At 37.5% G+C, this 13,780-nt stretch overlaps 1 protein-coding gene across 6 annotated transcripts in view; it reads left to right on the top strand.

Moving 5' to 3' along the window:
* Window positions 1-13,780, top strand: part of PDE1A (phosphodiesterase 1A) — a 249,915-nt gene that overhangs the window by 192,144 nt on the left and 43,991 nt on the right. For all 6 annotated transcript variants that reach the window (XR_005829343.1, XM_040603799.1, XM_040603798.1 and 3 more), the window contains 4 exons: window positions 5,360-5,461; window positions 5,568-5,688; window positions 9,581-9,662; window positions 11,218-11,338. Coding sequence is in view for 5 of the 6 variants with exons in the window: in XM_040603799.1 (XP_040459733.1) it covers window positions 5,360-5,461; window positions 5,568-5,688; window positions 9,581-9,662; window positions 11,218-11,338 (426 nt within the window). In the remaining variant the exon portion in view is untranslated. The remainder of the gene's footprint in view (window positions 1-5,359; window positions 5,462-5,567; window positions 5,689-9,580; window positions 9,663-11,217; window positions 11,339-13,780) is intronic.

The following is a 13,780-nucleotide window of genomic DNA, read 5'->3' as shown; positions in this document are numbered from 1 at the left end:
ATAATTGATGTCACAAATACCTGCAAGACCAAAATGAACAAGTGTTAGAGATAAGACTTTCTGCATTATTAAAAATGATGTTATCTTTATACATCTTTGATTGCTACCTATAGCACTTAAAATGAGTCTTCTGTGTATTTCTGTAAACATAGCCATTATTCAGAGATTCAAAAAATAACTTTTAAATAGGTGGACTGTGAAGTCAGGGAGAGATGTTCTGCTTCCAGAAAAGTCTTCCACTATGAATGATACCACCACAAATAAGAAAGCTATACTCTGCTTTGTATATATTTTCACAAAGCTATAAATTTATGAAGAAATATGTGAATGTCAGATCAAATTTTGGTGTGGTGTATATTTACAGATGAAGGACTGTTTTACATGGTAGATTTACATTATGTTACTTACCTACATAATCAGAACACTTCTAAATAAAGCTTTTATTGTATGTAAGCCTGCTGACCCTTTTGGTTTTCAATTCATTATTTAACTGTAGCTACTCTAAAACACTTAATATTAAAGTATTTATAATTTTTTATTTAATACATCAGAGAGAGGAAACATACACCTTTTCATTCTCATAAAAGATTTCTTCTCAGAAGATACTCATTTGGATTTAGTTATCACAAAATTTGTGCTGTATATTTTGTTCTGGAGAAGGATCTCTGGAAGTAAATTGTAAACTTCAACAATAATTGTCATATACACCTATATTTTCTTTGCCAACATGAGTCGGCCTTGCTCTGCTTCGAAATATTTGGGGCCTGATAGTTTTGGGGCTGATAGAGCTCTGTGACCCTGTTTTTGCTTGTCCTAGCTATTCAATATGGAGAAAGTGATTGTGCCAGTAGAGAGCCAGCAGAGGCTGGTATTTTTTCTTTTAAAACCATCATTGTAGAGAGGTGATGTTTTTCAAATCTTGAGACTTGTTACCTTGAGTATGTTCTTTTGAAGTGTTGTTTCATATTGTGTCCTACCAGAGAATGCTTCCAGGTAGAAAGGGGCAGATCTGCAGTTGAATTTCAGTTCAGGACTGGACCAAGAATGGCTTGAAGACACTTGTGTGCTTCCCCAGTCCTGGCTCCTTCATCACTGGAGACCACCATAAATGAGTATAGCTTGGGAATCCCTGCAGCAACATGCAGTTGGTCCAGCTGACAGAAATCTGGCTGCCAGCTAGTACAGTGCGTCCCAGTCATTCCCTTTTGTTATGTCACTGGGGAAAAGAGTGATAGGATGGAAACTCCTGTGAAAGAAAATATTTGCCAATGGAAAGAGGAGCCTATGGTTTCCAGGTGTGTGATGTTTATACATATTGCTCTGGTGGACTGCACCAGAATGAAGGGAGGAATGTGATAGACTCTTCACATTTCTGAAGTGCACACTTCTCTGCATAGATTGCTCAGTCTGGTCTTCCCCCAGTTCTTTTTCCAGTCCACTTACAGACCCTTTGCTCTAACTTCTATTGCATTTCAGTTCTCTGTGGCTTTTGAACCTGTGATAAACTACCACGTTCCTTCAGAAGTTGCTCAATCACACAGTGAGTGTGTTTGTACTTGCTTTTCAGTCCGATTTCACTGTAACCCAACTAGGATTTCCTAGAGGATCTTATCTTAGTGTTGCAAATTTTGTTTGTATGCAGTGGCTGCACAGATCCAGTCCACTATAAGCAGCCAGTTTGAAGCTGGTGGAATTTGGCAACCTGAGAAAGTAGATTTTATGGTTTCTTGTTGCGGCTATTCAGTACAACTTAGAAGAAATGTAAGAACTGACTAATAAGTTCAAGCAACTAAACCAGAACACTCAGTTCCATGTTTTGTCACTTAGCTAGGCAATTACAGTCTGTACTTTACAAACCAGTAAATTCCAAAGTGCTAGTGCGAGAACCTGCACAACCTGTTGAAGTTTGATGCTTTAATTTAGAGGGTTGGTCATGGAAATGATGGTTTCCTGGTATTTGTTTCTAATATCAAAAAAATCCGTTTACCCTATCATCAAATACAGTTGTTCATTGGTGCAATGACAGGTCTGTTAGCCATTTAAAAGGTCTTCAATTTTCTAATTATTGCTAGAGCAAATTTCTTGGATCTGTACTGAAATTCATGCTGTTAGACTTAACAATTTTGAAGTTTGCACTGAATTAAATTGGCAGTAAATTGAGATGATAATTTGTTCAACTTTTTAATGTACTTCCTGGCATTGATTAATTTCTTGTCTACTGTCAGATCTGTTTTCTTGAGATGCAGCGATTTCATTTTTAAAAAAATTAATACCACTGCCTATTTAAACTGTGTTTCTGCTAATTATTTCAGCAAGATGAAGCAAAGTGACTAAGAATGACTATAGTATTACATTTGCTTTTCTACACGTTAACATTAAGAAGATAGATGCACTAATAAACTGTCAGCTTCAATTAAGTTTAAAACATAGGGTTTGGGTCTGGGCAGGGAAACACTGCTGGCATTCTGATGAGGATGTCCTTTGTGGATAGTGCATGTGACATTCATAGTGATTTCTCACACTTTCCTCAACTCTGAAAATATATTCCAATCTTCCATATTGTCTTGTTTCTGTCGCTTAGCGCCCCTATATAACTAAAGGATTCCTTTTTTGTCCTCCTTTCTTCTTTTATTTACCAGGCTTCTAGCACCCCGTGTGTTATGTGAACAGTTATAGGTGGTCAGGCGGTATTAATATCTCAAACCATTCCCTTCATAAGGCATACAACGTTATATTACCCGATTATGTAAAAAGGAATAACAAAACAGTATGAATTGTATACAATGCATGATGAACAGCTTTTCTTTCACCAATTCCTTTGGGAGTCTTCTGTTTGAGGAAGGCAGGATTGCTATAACTTGCGAGATTAACCTTATGTCTTCAGTTCCCAGCGTACTTTCGCTCAGCTTAGCCTGTTCCTACATTTTTTCATTAGTTTCCAGCTGACTAAATGTCTCTGACATGGGCAAATCCAGGTAAAGCTGGTTTCTGTTTACCAGTTAACTGCTGTTCTGAGAATTCCATGTGCCAATCCTTGTCTCTTGTTTATTACAGCATTATTCATGTTGTTTTTTCACATCATCTTGCATCTATTGTTTTACAGTATGCTATCCATAGGATATATGGATATAGGAGGGTTAAGAAAGGATGACAGCACAGGACATGACAGTTTACTTAAGAAAAATGGAGATTGTATACTCAAAACCATTAATCTTCCAGTTGTGGGCCCCAAAAACTGCTATGCGCTGTACGTGAATACTGTTACCGCTTCCCATCATAGAAGATGAAACACATACATATCTTTTTGCCATGGTAGCATGAGCAGTGCTAACTGTATTATCCCAATGTCCTTGTAGCTGTGGAGTGCTTGATAAAAGGGGCAGAGATTTCTGCCCAGGAGTTACCTGTGAGGCCAGCTGAGGTCTCCTTCAGTGTGAAAGCTGAGGTGGTCTTTTTTTTCTCCAGGGAAAAAAAAGGGGGAATGGTTTAAGTCCAAGAGTAATCTTTTGTGCAATGGTAGTAGACTGAGCATTTGTAGCTCTAGTAGAGCTTTATTTAATATTTCCCCATCAGTTCTCAATTTTCCATTTCTCTATTGGCGATGCATGGGGGTGCAGGCAGGAAACAATTGCAGACCATAGGTGGAGAGCTTCTCCTTTGCTGTCAAGCAGCTTTTCAGTGGCCTGAAATCTTCAGAATATGTTGAGTGCTACATTTTTTGATCCTTATTAAGGTGATGGAGTTAAGAATTAGGGTTTGTCTGCTGCCATTACAGTATGAGTAAGCTGAAAGCAGCATTTTCCTTCTGTGTGTGGTGTTCTGTAGTAAGGGTGAGCTTATTTCTGATTACTCTTTAAAGTTCAGACGTGGAAAGAAAATCTCCCATAGAAAGGGGAAGTGGTAATTATTTCAGTCTTACAAACAATGCAGAGCCCTCAGTTTTCATGCAGTGTTAGCTGTTGTTTTGTTGGGTTTTTTTAAATGAGTTTGGCTGTGTTTGAAGGGTACAGTTTCAAAGCAATGTGGAGGAGGAACAGTTGGGATGCAAATTAATTAGTATCTTATTATGAGGTCAGGTAAGGTAAGACATTTTCTAAACTCAAGTTGCTATGGCTGCATTTTACTGAGTAGAAGTGAGAGGACTGAGTCTTTATCCAGTTGCATCAAAGCAAATCAGGAATAAATACACAAAAATCAATAGGAGTATTAGATTAAATATGCAATTACTTTGGCACAAAAGTAATCTTGATAGGTTTTATAACAAACTGTTCTAACAGCTCTGAAGAAAACTGCAATTTACCTCTTTCAAACATAGTCCTATGAAAAAAATACAATGTTAAGTAAATCAAAAGTATGAATACAGTATGAAAGATCAGTGAGAATGACTAAAGTAGGATACTACTATTATAATTGATATTTGGACATCCTTAAGATTGGGGATTGGGGGTGTGCTTATAATCAAAGTTTTTATGTGGTGAATTGTCCCCAGTATATATATAAATGACACTTGTGCATAAACCCTCCATTTAAAAAGCATGTAAAGAAAGACCCGGTAGACTCCCACATAGTCTATATAGAATCGTTCTACGTCAAGGAAACTGAATTATCCAAATCAGTAATTATTGTTGACAGAATTAATGTAATTTTATATACAATCAGAATTAATACACTTTCTTACATGATTCATGTTTTACTATTTTCATATTCATTTAATAGTAAGCTGATGGACAAGCCAACATCTCTGACCATAATACCAAGATAAACATAAATTATAACTCCCAAATTTGTTCTGGTTCATGAAATAGGCATTAAGGTATTTTTGAGATGAAGGATAGTTGGTCATAATCAGTGGTATAATGTTGATGGTGTTGCAGATGTAATGCCTCTTGCTCTTCTGAGTGTTTCCACAGCCTTCTCCCTAGGCTTAGTGTTATGCCTGCTCTGTGCTAATACAAGGGTGCTAATAAAAGACACAAATATATTCTCTTGGGTGGTGGTAAGCCCGGAGACCAACCGGTTTTTTGAATGCTGTACTGCTGGAAAAATAAGGAAAGACTTATAATGGGCAACAGAACTTCATGTAATTTTAGCTTATACACTAGAAAAGAGGAATTACAAAACAGTGTGACTCTGAAGTAATGGTTACAGAGTGCATTTTCTGAAGTACATTTCTTTCACAGAATCGCTTTAGGGTACAACATTCAAGTTGTTAATCATTTATTTAAATGCTTTTTAAAATGTAATAAAACTTGTGGTGTTGTTTAGGAAGTTATAAATTAACAAGTACTGCTTAAACAAAGGTACCATACATAGAATAAATGAATTGTAATAAGTCATTTCGCTTTTTAATTATTTTTAGGGAGTTGCGTAGCTTGGTCATTGAGATGGTTTTGTCTACAGATATGTCGGGCCATTTTCAACAAATTAAAACGATGCGACATACACTACAGCAGACAGAGGGGTAGGTTTTTTTCCCATTCTGTTCATTATCTGTAGCCTTTCAATGAGCTTATGTACGATAGTTGCTTTTGTTTTGAGATAATTGGAGCATGTCCTTGAATTGACAGGGTAGACAAAGCCAAAGCCATGTCTTTGATTCTACATGCAGCAGACATAAGCCATCCAGCAAAATCCTGGGAACTGCACTATCGGTGGACCATGGCCCTGATGGAAGAATTTTTTCGACAGGTGCTGTTTCTTAAATCCTTTAAGAAATCTAATTCAAGAAGCAGAGGTTACACAACTAAATCTTTTCCTAAGTCTGCCAACAAGGATACTGTTGGTTGTGATTGACAAGCATAGTCAATAGTATATATTCCTTACTCTTCATACATATCACTGACTTTAATTCAACTTTTATGTGCTTGAATAAGATGAAATTGTTATAGCTTTATATCTGTTTCAGCTGATACCAGGATTCTGAGTGTTGTAGCATTTTTTTCTTTCAATTATAATATAACTTGTCAAGCTGTTTTCATTGTGTAGACAGAGATTTATATATGCTTTGAGTTAAAAAGAAGCACCAGCAGGGTAGGATGAGGGACTTGAAAATAGGAAGAATTAATTTTCAGCAAAGAAGGCAAAACGTTGTTTCCGTTTCACATTTCAGAAAGCCCTTCTATTTCTTTTCCTTGAGTACTTCCCATGCATATGCCACATAGGTCTGAATGTTTTGCTTTAATAATAGCCTGATCCAACACGGGAGGTTAGACACTATCATCCTGTTAATGCTGTGGCCATATACCCTAAAACAAAAATGAAGACACACCTTTGTGACAGACTCCATTTCTGTGAGATACTGTATTCAAAGAGAAAGGCCAGTAGGTGTTGGTGTCACTTCTGCCATTTTTTTTACTCACCTCAGCAGGTGGAAAAAACCCATTTCTCCAAAAGGGGAATAATCTCCCTCTAATGACTATTTGTGACCATGCACATTTTTAACATAACAGTTAATGAAGTACAGTTGATAAACAAAAACCAGTTTAGGTATTACACAGTTTCTGCAGTTACACACAGGTTGTAAAAATGGTTAATACAACTAACAGAACAGTGTATGTCTTGCTCAGCTTGATTGTCATTAATTTGCTATCTGCTGATATTTTCAAATCAGATGGGTCACACTTGAAGAAGAGATCAGAGAATAAAGAAGTCAGTATATTAAACTGTTAGGTTGTTAGGCCCATCTGCCCTAGAAGGTTCTTGCTTGGTTCCTAGAGGTTCTTTATATGAATTCTCTGTAGGGATCATGAGGACATCCTTCATCTGGGCTTTGCACCAGAGAGGCAGATTGGAGAGCTGGTGTCTGAATCTAAATAACAAGTGGACTGAGTTTTGTGGAAATAATGAGCAGAGTCATGGGTTTGTGTCTGCTTCTGTAAATGGAAATGATGAGCGTTTTGAACATGAGAGGGAAAAGGAGGAGCAGATTACCCCAGTATATATTACTTGAGAAGATCAGAAATGACCAACTGTAAAAACATTTTAGACACAGTCAGACTAGATAGAGCCCATAGGACATTGAGGCAATGTGTCCAGTCAAGTGGAAGTAGCGTTAGCAGTGAACAGTACCACACTGGTCATTGAGTGCCTAGGATCAGCTAATATTTTTGTTATTCCTTTATCCTTTCATTAGAAGTAACTGGATCCCAAATAAGTCGCTCAAAGATTTGAGGAGGCATTTAACAATAGCATCAAATCACCATGTATGTATGTCTGCAACTCAGCAGTATAAAATGTGAAAGACTTTCAGGCTGTAGAGGAGTTGCAAGGAATTGACTCCCTCTTTATATGTACTAAAAAGAACAGCACATGTAGAGTAGCTCCAACACATTTAAGGCGTAATGAAGTAACTGTACCTGCAGAAATGCACTGAGCAGCGCAGACACAGGAGGTCTCCTGCCTCCTAAATGCACTGGCTTGGCTATGCATCCTCTGGTCTGTTGATCTGGGTATGTGTGGAGGAAATCTCTGTGACTTCCAAATCCATGTCAGCCAAGGTGAAGTAGTCCAAATGTATACAAAACCCACTAATTCCTCCTCTGCTTTTCTTAAAAGATAGTAAGTCAACTACTTTGCTGCCTTACAGGAAAAAGCAACGGTCTGAAACTGCCAGTGCAAAACCAAAATGTTTTAACAGGCAGCTTTCAAAGTAGTGAGCACCAGCAAAAAATGAACATTCACCTAGACACTAGACAAAAAACTTTGTTAACTGCAGCTAATGGGTAAAATATGTGCCAGTGTTAACTTCAGGGAAAAAGCCAAATAACGCTTTAAATTTAAAAGCAACAACTACAGAAAGTGTGTTGTAATGCCAAGGAAGATCTGAGCTACTTGTTTAAAATAGAAATACACCCACTCATCTCAAAACTGTAAAAATAAAGAAATGCATAGTTCAAGTCACACAAAGAAGTATCATAACATAACATAAGCTCCTATAGCATTCTGCTCTCAGCCTGAGTAGATCCAAAAGCATAAAAAGAGAATTTGTCCAGTGAGTTCACCACCTCACAGAGAGTCTTTTTTTACTGCTTTGATCTTTATCTTGGTTTTAAGTCTCATGAAATTATAATGATCAATTTCAATATTAATGCTGTATCCCTTATTACAAGTCACAATAGACTTAGACTTATATGATATTTAAGTATTAATTATGTATTATATTAATTGCAAAGTAATTCATAATTGGGGTAAAGAGCTACTTGAAAATATTAAAAAAATCAAACTGATTCTTTGCTAGTGTGGAATTTTCTCTTTTTTAATACCTGGTTGAAGGAAGATGACAAAATTAATATTACTTTGTAAATCCTGTGTCCAAAAATGGCTCACAACTGGTTAGTTACAACAACCCCAGTTTACATTATATCACAGTCTGGCTCCTGCATTTACATGGGGATGCCACTATAGCACTGCTCCTAGTAGTAAGCGTTCATTTGTTCTACACTCTGAAGTCAAATTATGAACACTTGGGTGTAAAATTTAAAGGCCATAGTGATAAAACTCTCCACTTCCACATGAAATGCAATCTGCGAGGTACATCTGTTTCTGTGGCTGAAGTAGTTTTATTGGTATTATAGTTCTAAAATTTTCCCAAATCTAGTTCAATGACACATGATGAAAAGACTAAGGAGAGTTGATATTACCCCCATCATCCATCAGTTTCTGGTGAGATCTTTGGGAAAATGGTAGGTTCATGTACTGCTCCCCATTGAATGATGATGAAACAGCACTCTCCATGACTAGTGTAATGCATAGAGTCATCCTACTTGAAAGACTTAAGTTTTCCTGTATCTATAATGTCAATGCTTCTGGGGGCCAGGTTTGTCCAGCTACACGATTTCTAGCCTCCTTTGAAAGATGTCTCTTCAGGATTTTTTGCACCACTAGACTTTCTGTTTGAGCTTTTGCAAGTCATTTAGTGTATCATGCTGAAAATGGAGATAACACACACCCCTGGCTACTAAGACTGTTACGACAAAAAAGCTCTTCTAGTGTATTAGGTGCTGAAATATTTTCAGATCTAGGTTGTACAAATCACCTTTGTAATGAAATTGATCGTTTTTTCTTATGGCTTCAGCAGCAGAGAGCCATGCCTGCTAGTGAGAATGAGTTCAAGTCAGATAATTCCCTTGACCTGTGTAAATCCATCGAAGAAATTTTACATGTCGGATAAACCAATGTAATAGAAGGAAACACTTAGCGTTTGGCATACTATTACAAATATGTCTAAATATCTCCAGTCCCATGACATCTGGGACCAGCAGGACTAAACTGTGAATATTGAAGAACTTCATATATGTTAAATCTCATTGGCAGTTGCTTTGCTCTTGAGGAGAACTTGCTTACAGTAAGTTCCTTTATAAAAAAACTTTCAAATGTAAGTTAGAATTTTGACTTTTACTTTTTCTGAAAGTTTTAAGATAAAAATAATGAGGGGGGTTTTGCCTGTGGCTTGTTTTTATATTTAGGAATATTAGTGAATAAAATAATCTGTTGAATAAATACTAAGAATAATTCAGATTCCTTTGTCTCTCCATCCCTCTGTCAAATATGTGCGTATAATATTAAACATTGTTGTTTGCAGGGAGACAAGGAGGCTGCTTTGGGTCTTCAGTTTTCCCCACTCTGTGACCGCAAGTCTACTTTGGTAGCTCAGTCTCAAATAGGTAATGACAAGTTGTGGTTTTCTTTTGCTTGTATGTATAGGAGCATGTAAAAGCATGCAGACATTTCTTATGATTTTTAAATATTCCAAATGCCATCATATAGAAGGTATTCTGTTGCACCTATCTGTTCACCAAACTCATATGCTCGTACAGAAGAAATGTGCTGGTCTCAAAAGAAGTAATTTTAGCATATGTGATGCCAAGGAGGGGATAGTAGAGGGATTAACCAAAGTACTGGACGTGAGCCCAACCTTTGCTGTGCACACTGTAGAGTTTGGTAGATCTTGTCTTCAGATTGACTCTTGCTCAGGAACTCACAGGCCTGTCTCTAGCTGAAAGCCTGGTGCCGTTTTGTGGATGCATCTCAATGTAAAGCTGATTCATACATCAGATCTCTGGACAGCAATTAAGACTGTCAGTGTGGCAGGGTCAAACTACACAGGGTCAAGCCTCCTTGGTCTGACAAGGACCACTGCATTCTGTTCCCGTCAGTTTTGATAGCAGTGGTCAAACTTCAACTTCCCCCTTTCAGAAATGCGGCTCTTGGCTCTCTCTGTACTCATTTCCGTCAGCAATAAGGAGACAAAACCTGGTAAAGATCACTGGGGCTAGTAAGAAGGACAAACCCTAGAAGCATTCTGAGTAAAGCCATATATCCTGCCAGCAGCTGTACCTTTTACAAGAGTGAACACGGTGCTCAGGGAGAAATTCTATAGGTAACGGTGTCTTATCCCTGAACTGAAGCATGTCGTCCTGTCTGATCTTGCCATTCAAAATGTCCTTTATTCCATTTCACCAGCATTGAAAGGCAACGTGCCTGAGCATCATACCTGCTGCAGAAGGGAAGTTGGAACTTAGGATGAAGTACATTGCTCACCTGTGTGCCACGTTGCATGGTTAGGGTATGAAGATACCTGGAAATTCATTGCTAACTCATGTTTTAGCTTTTCCCCCCCCCCCCCCCCCGTTAAGTGCTCAGCAGAGAATAATGCTTCATTCTCTCACTGTGCCATTCCATACCTTGATGAGCACTTTAAAATGTAAAAGACATTGTTCAGAGCTGACATCTCAGAACTGTGGGATAAATGCTGTCTCCTAAGGATATTACTTGTTCTGTTCGCTGATTTGACAGAACACTCCTACACACTGTGAAATAACACTTTATCTCCACAGAATAATAAACAGCAGTGTGAAATATTAGCTCCTTGGCAAGAAGCTCCAAATGGTAAAAGAGACAGTATGACTTCTAGCCCCCTGGCTCAACAGTAGCTTCCCTTCTATTCAATAATGAATATTCATTTCAAATGGTAGGTGTGTTCTGCAGTCCATAAAATTTACAAGAAAAGGGAATGAAAAGCTATAATTGTTACAATCTAGTTATATCTATACAGCTTCAGGTGGCTTTGGTTCTAGTTGAGCTTTTTTCTTCAAGATTATGCCGGTGGTATACTATATTGAATCAGGACTACAGCCAGAAAACCAGCCTGATACCATGTATTTAGATTTGAGAGCTGTGGAAATGTGAAATCTGATTTTCTTTCTTTTTCATCTTTAGGTTTCATTGACTTCATAGTAGAACCAACATTTTCTCTTCTTACGGACTCAATGGAGAAAATTGTTATGCCTCTTATAGAGGAAGCGTCAAAATCTGGAAGTCCTGCATTTGGGACACCCAGGTATGAACACACTGCTTAGTTATTGAACTAACATAATAATGTAATTCTCAGATTCATCACAATTATTTTAAGTTAGAAAAGTAGCGTCAATAGCTGTACAGTATTGCCACCGTGTGGTGCTGCGTTGTATTTGCAGTATGCTGTTACTCCATTGGCTGTGGATGATTGTGCATATAAAAAAGCAGAACCGTTAAAAAACAGTTACAAGCAGAACACACACATATAAAATATGAAGTTGATTTTCTACAGCATACCTAATAGCAATTTGTTTCCTTTGACTATAATCTTTGCAACAGGTCATTGAAGTTCTTAGTTCTCTTACCTTGAACCATTTTCAGTACAATTCTAATTGTCAGTAACAAAAGTCATTCTTTCCTTTCTGAGAGGCAATTGGAAGTGGAGGTGGTAAAGGTGATTTCAGGGTTCTTTCTGTGTTTTGTTATGCTGTAGGTCACTTTCTTTCTTCACCTTTCCATGTTAGTATTATTTTATATATACACTTGAGACAAAACAGATTTCACTTATATTGCACTTGAGAGACCTAAATATATATAAGTATATATATTAGTGAGTATACTCACTAAGTATAAGTGAGATGGCACTGCACAGGTGGGGAGGGTTTGCTCATCAATCTCTTGGTCTTTGCATCATGATAGAAGTTTTGTATAAAACAAACTAGCTATGACAGATGATCCGAGGGACTCCACGCTGAAGGCATTGTTTGATAATGAGATGCTGCTTTTACAAATATTGCCTCTGTTATCTACTTTTCTTTTGTTTTAAAACTGTAATTTGAGCTTTCACTGACGCTACTAATATGATAACTACTCTGCAGGGCAATTTTTCATTTTCTGTGCATTAGTTAGATTTTAATAGTGAAATCATGGAATCATAGAACCATAGAATGGTTTGGGTTGGAAGACACCTTAAAGATCCTGTAGTTCCAACCCTAATACCATGGGCAGGGTCACCTTCCACTAGACCAGGGTGCTCAAAGCCTCTTCCAACTTGGCCTTGAGCACTTTCAGGGATGGGGCATCCACAGCTTCTCTGGGCAATCTGTTCCAGTCCCTTACACTCTCATAGTGAAGAATCTAAATCTACCCTCCTTCAGTTTAACGATGAACCTAGCTCTTTTCTGATCGTGATTACATGTATTTCGGTTACTAGAAGTAACTAGAAGTTACTAGAAATAGGTATGTATGACAGTGTTCTTAGTATTTTGGGGAACAGTGCTAAAATAAAGCAGTATTGATAACAAATTTGTTTACCTTTTCACTTCTTCACAAATGAGTAGTTAGGAGCTGCAGATGATGAGGAGCTCCATGCTTCATTTTTGGTTGATGTTCATGGCTACGTGGAGATGAGCAAAGGCTTATGATCCAGAAAAGCTTCCTCATGTGAGGTGGAGGATAAAGTGATTTTTTTATTAGTATGGAATCAAGAGCTATATTTATAAAGAGAATAGAGAGCCAACAGCATGATACAGAGATGTCTGAGCCAGCAGAGTTGCACAGAAACTACTGGGTGGACACCAGGAGTGTGTCATTCACTGTGGTGCCTGGAAAACATTAGAATTATAACCTATTCTTTCAGTTCCATCCCATTCAACAACTCTGGAGCACACAGAAATGACAGTAACTCTTCTTGTGCAGTTCTCACTGCTATGTTCACTGCAGATATATTTTCTGATTAATGGAAAACCATTTATATGCATATTAGCATTTGTGTTTAGTATCAATGAGCTGAACTATGCAGCGTAATTGAGTAAACAAAACCTGGTATGACAGGATTACCTGTACAAGGTCAGAAATAGGTCTGATTTTTTAATCCTTAGAAAAAGAGAGTTCATTTTTTCCCCCACCTTTACATGTATTTGCATTTTCATATATGAATAATAAATTTTACTTCTACCTTACTTTATGTGTAAGGTAGCTGCAGTAGCTCTTAAGTGGATTTTAAAGCCGCTGAACTAAATCCTGCTTTGACTATACTTGAAGGCACGTACCTTGGAGAGAATTTTCAGCTGAAGTTGAACTTAATTGTCATATACTTTTTTGTCTTGCTTTTTTAAAATGGGTCAAAAAATAACAATCATCAGATGTCTTTCCTGTGAGCCCCAAAGATACCATTCACTGTTCAAAAACACAGCTAAGAAGGTGCTCTGAAATGGCTACATAAACATTCTTTCAAGAACCAACTTACAAGTAATGTATTTTCAGCTGCCACATTTTTTTCAATAAATCCCTGGAAAAAGGTCATTGAGAATCGGTCCCAGGTTGCAGCTTCATGAGATGAAGAAATAGCTTGTATCTTGGGAATCTGTGGTGAAAACTGTTATTTTGAGCTAGTGATTGCATGCATGTCCTAAGGAATTAGATTCCAATTAACTGTCTGTGTAATATCAAAATTGCCTGACTGTGTTCATAATTTAGAGTTTTT

The sequence above is a fragment of the Falco naumanni genome, chromosome 8 (assembly GCF_017639655.2).
Source record: "Falco naumanni isolate bFalNau1 chromosome 8, bFalNau1.pat, whole genome shotgun sequence".
Classification (NCBI taxonomy): domain Eukaryota; kingdom Metazoa; phylum Chordata; class Aves; order Falconiformes; family Falconidae; genus Falco; species Falco naumanni.
Note: the sequence above shows the minus strand (reverse complement) of the source record. Positions and strands in the feature narration are given on the sequence as shown.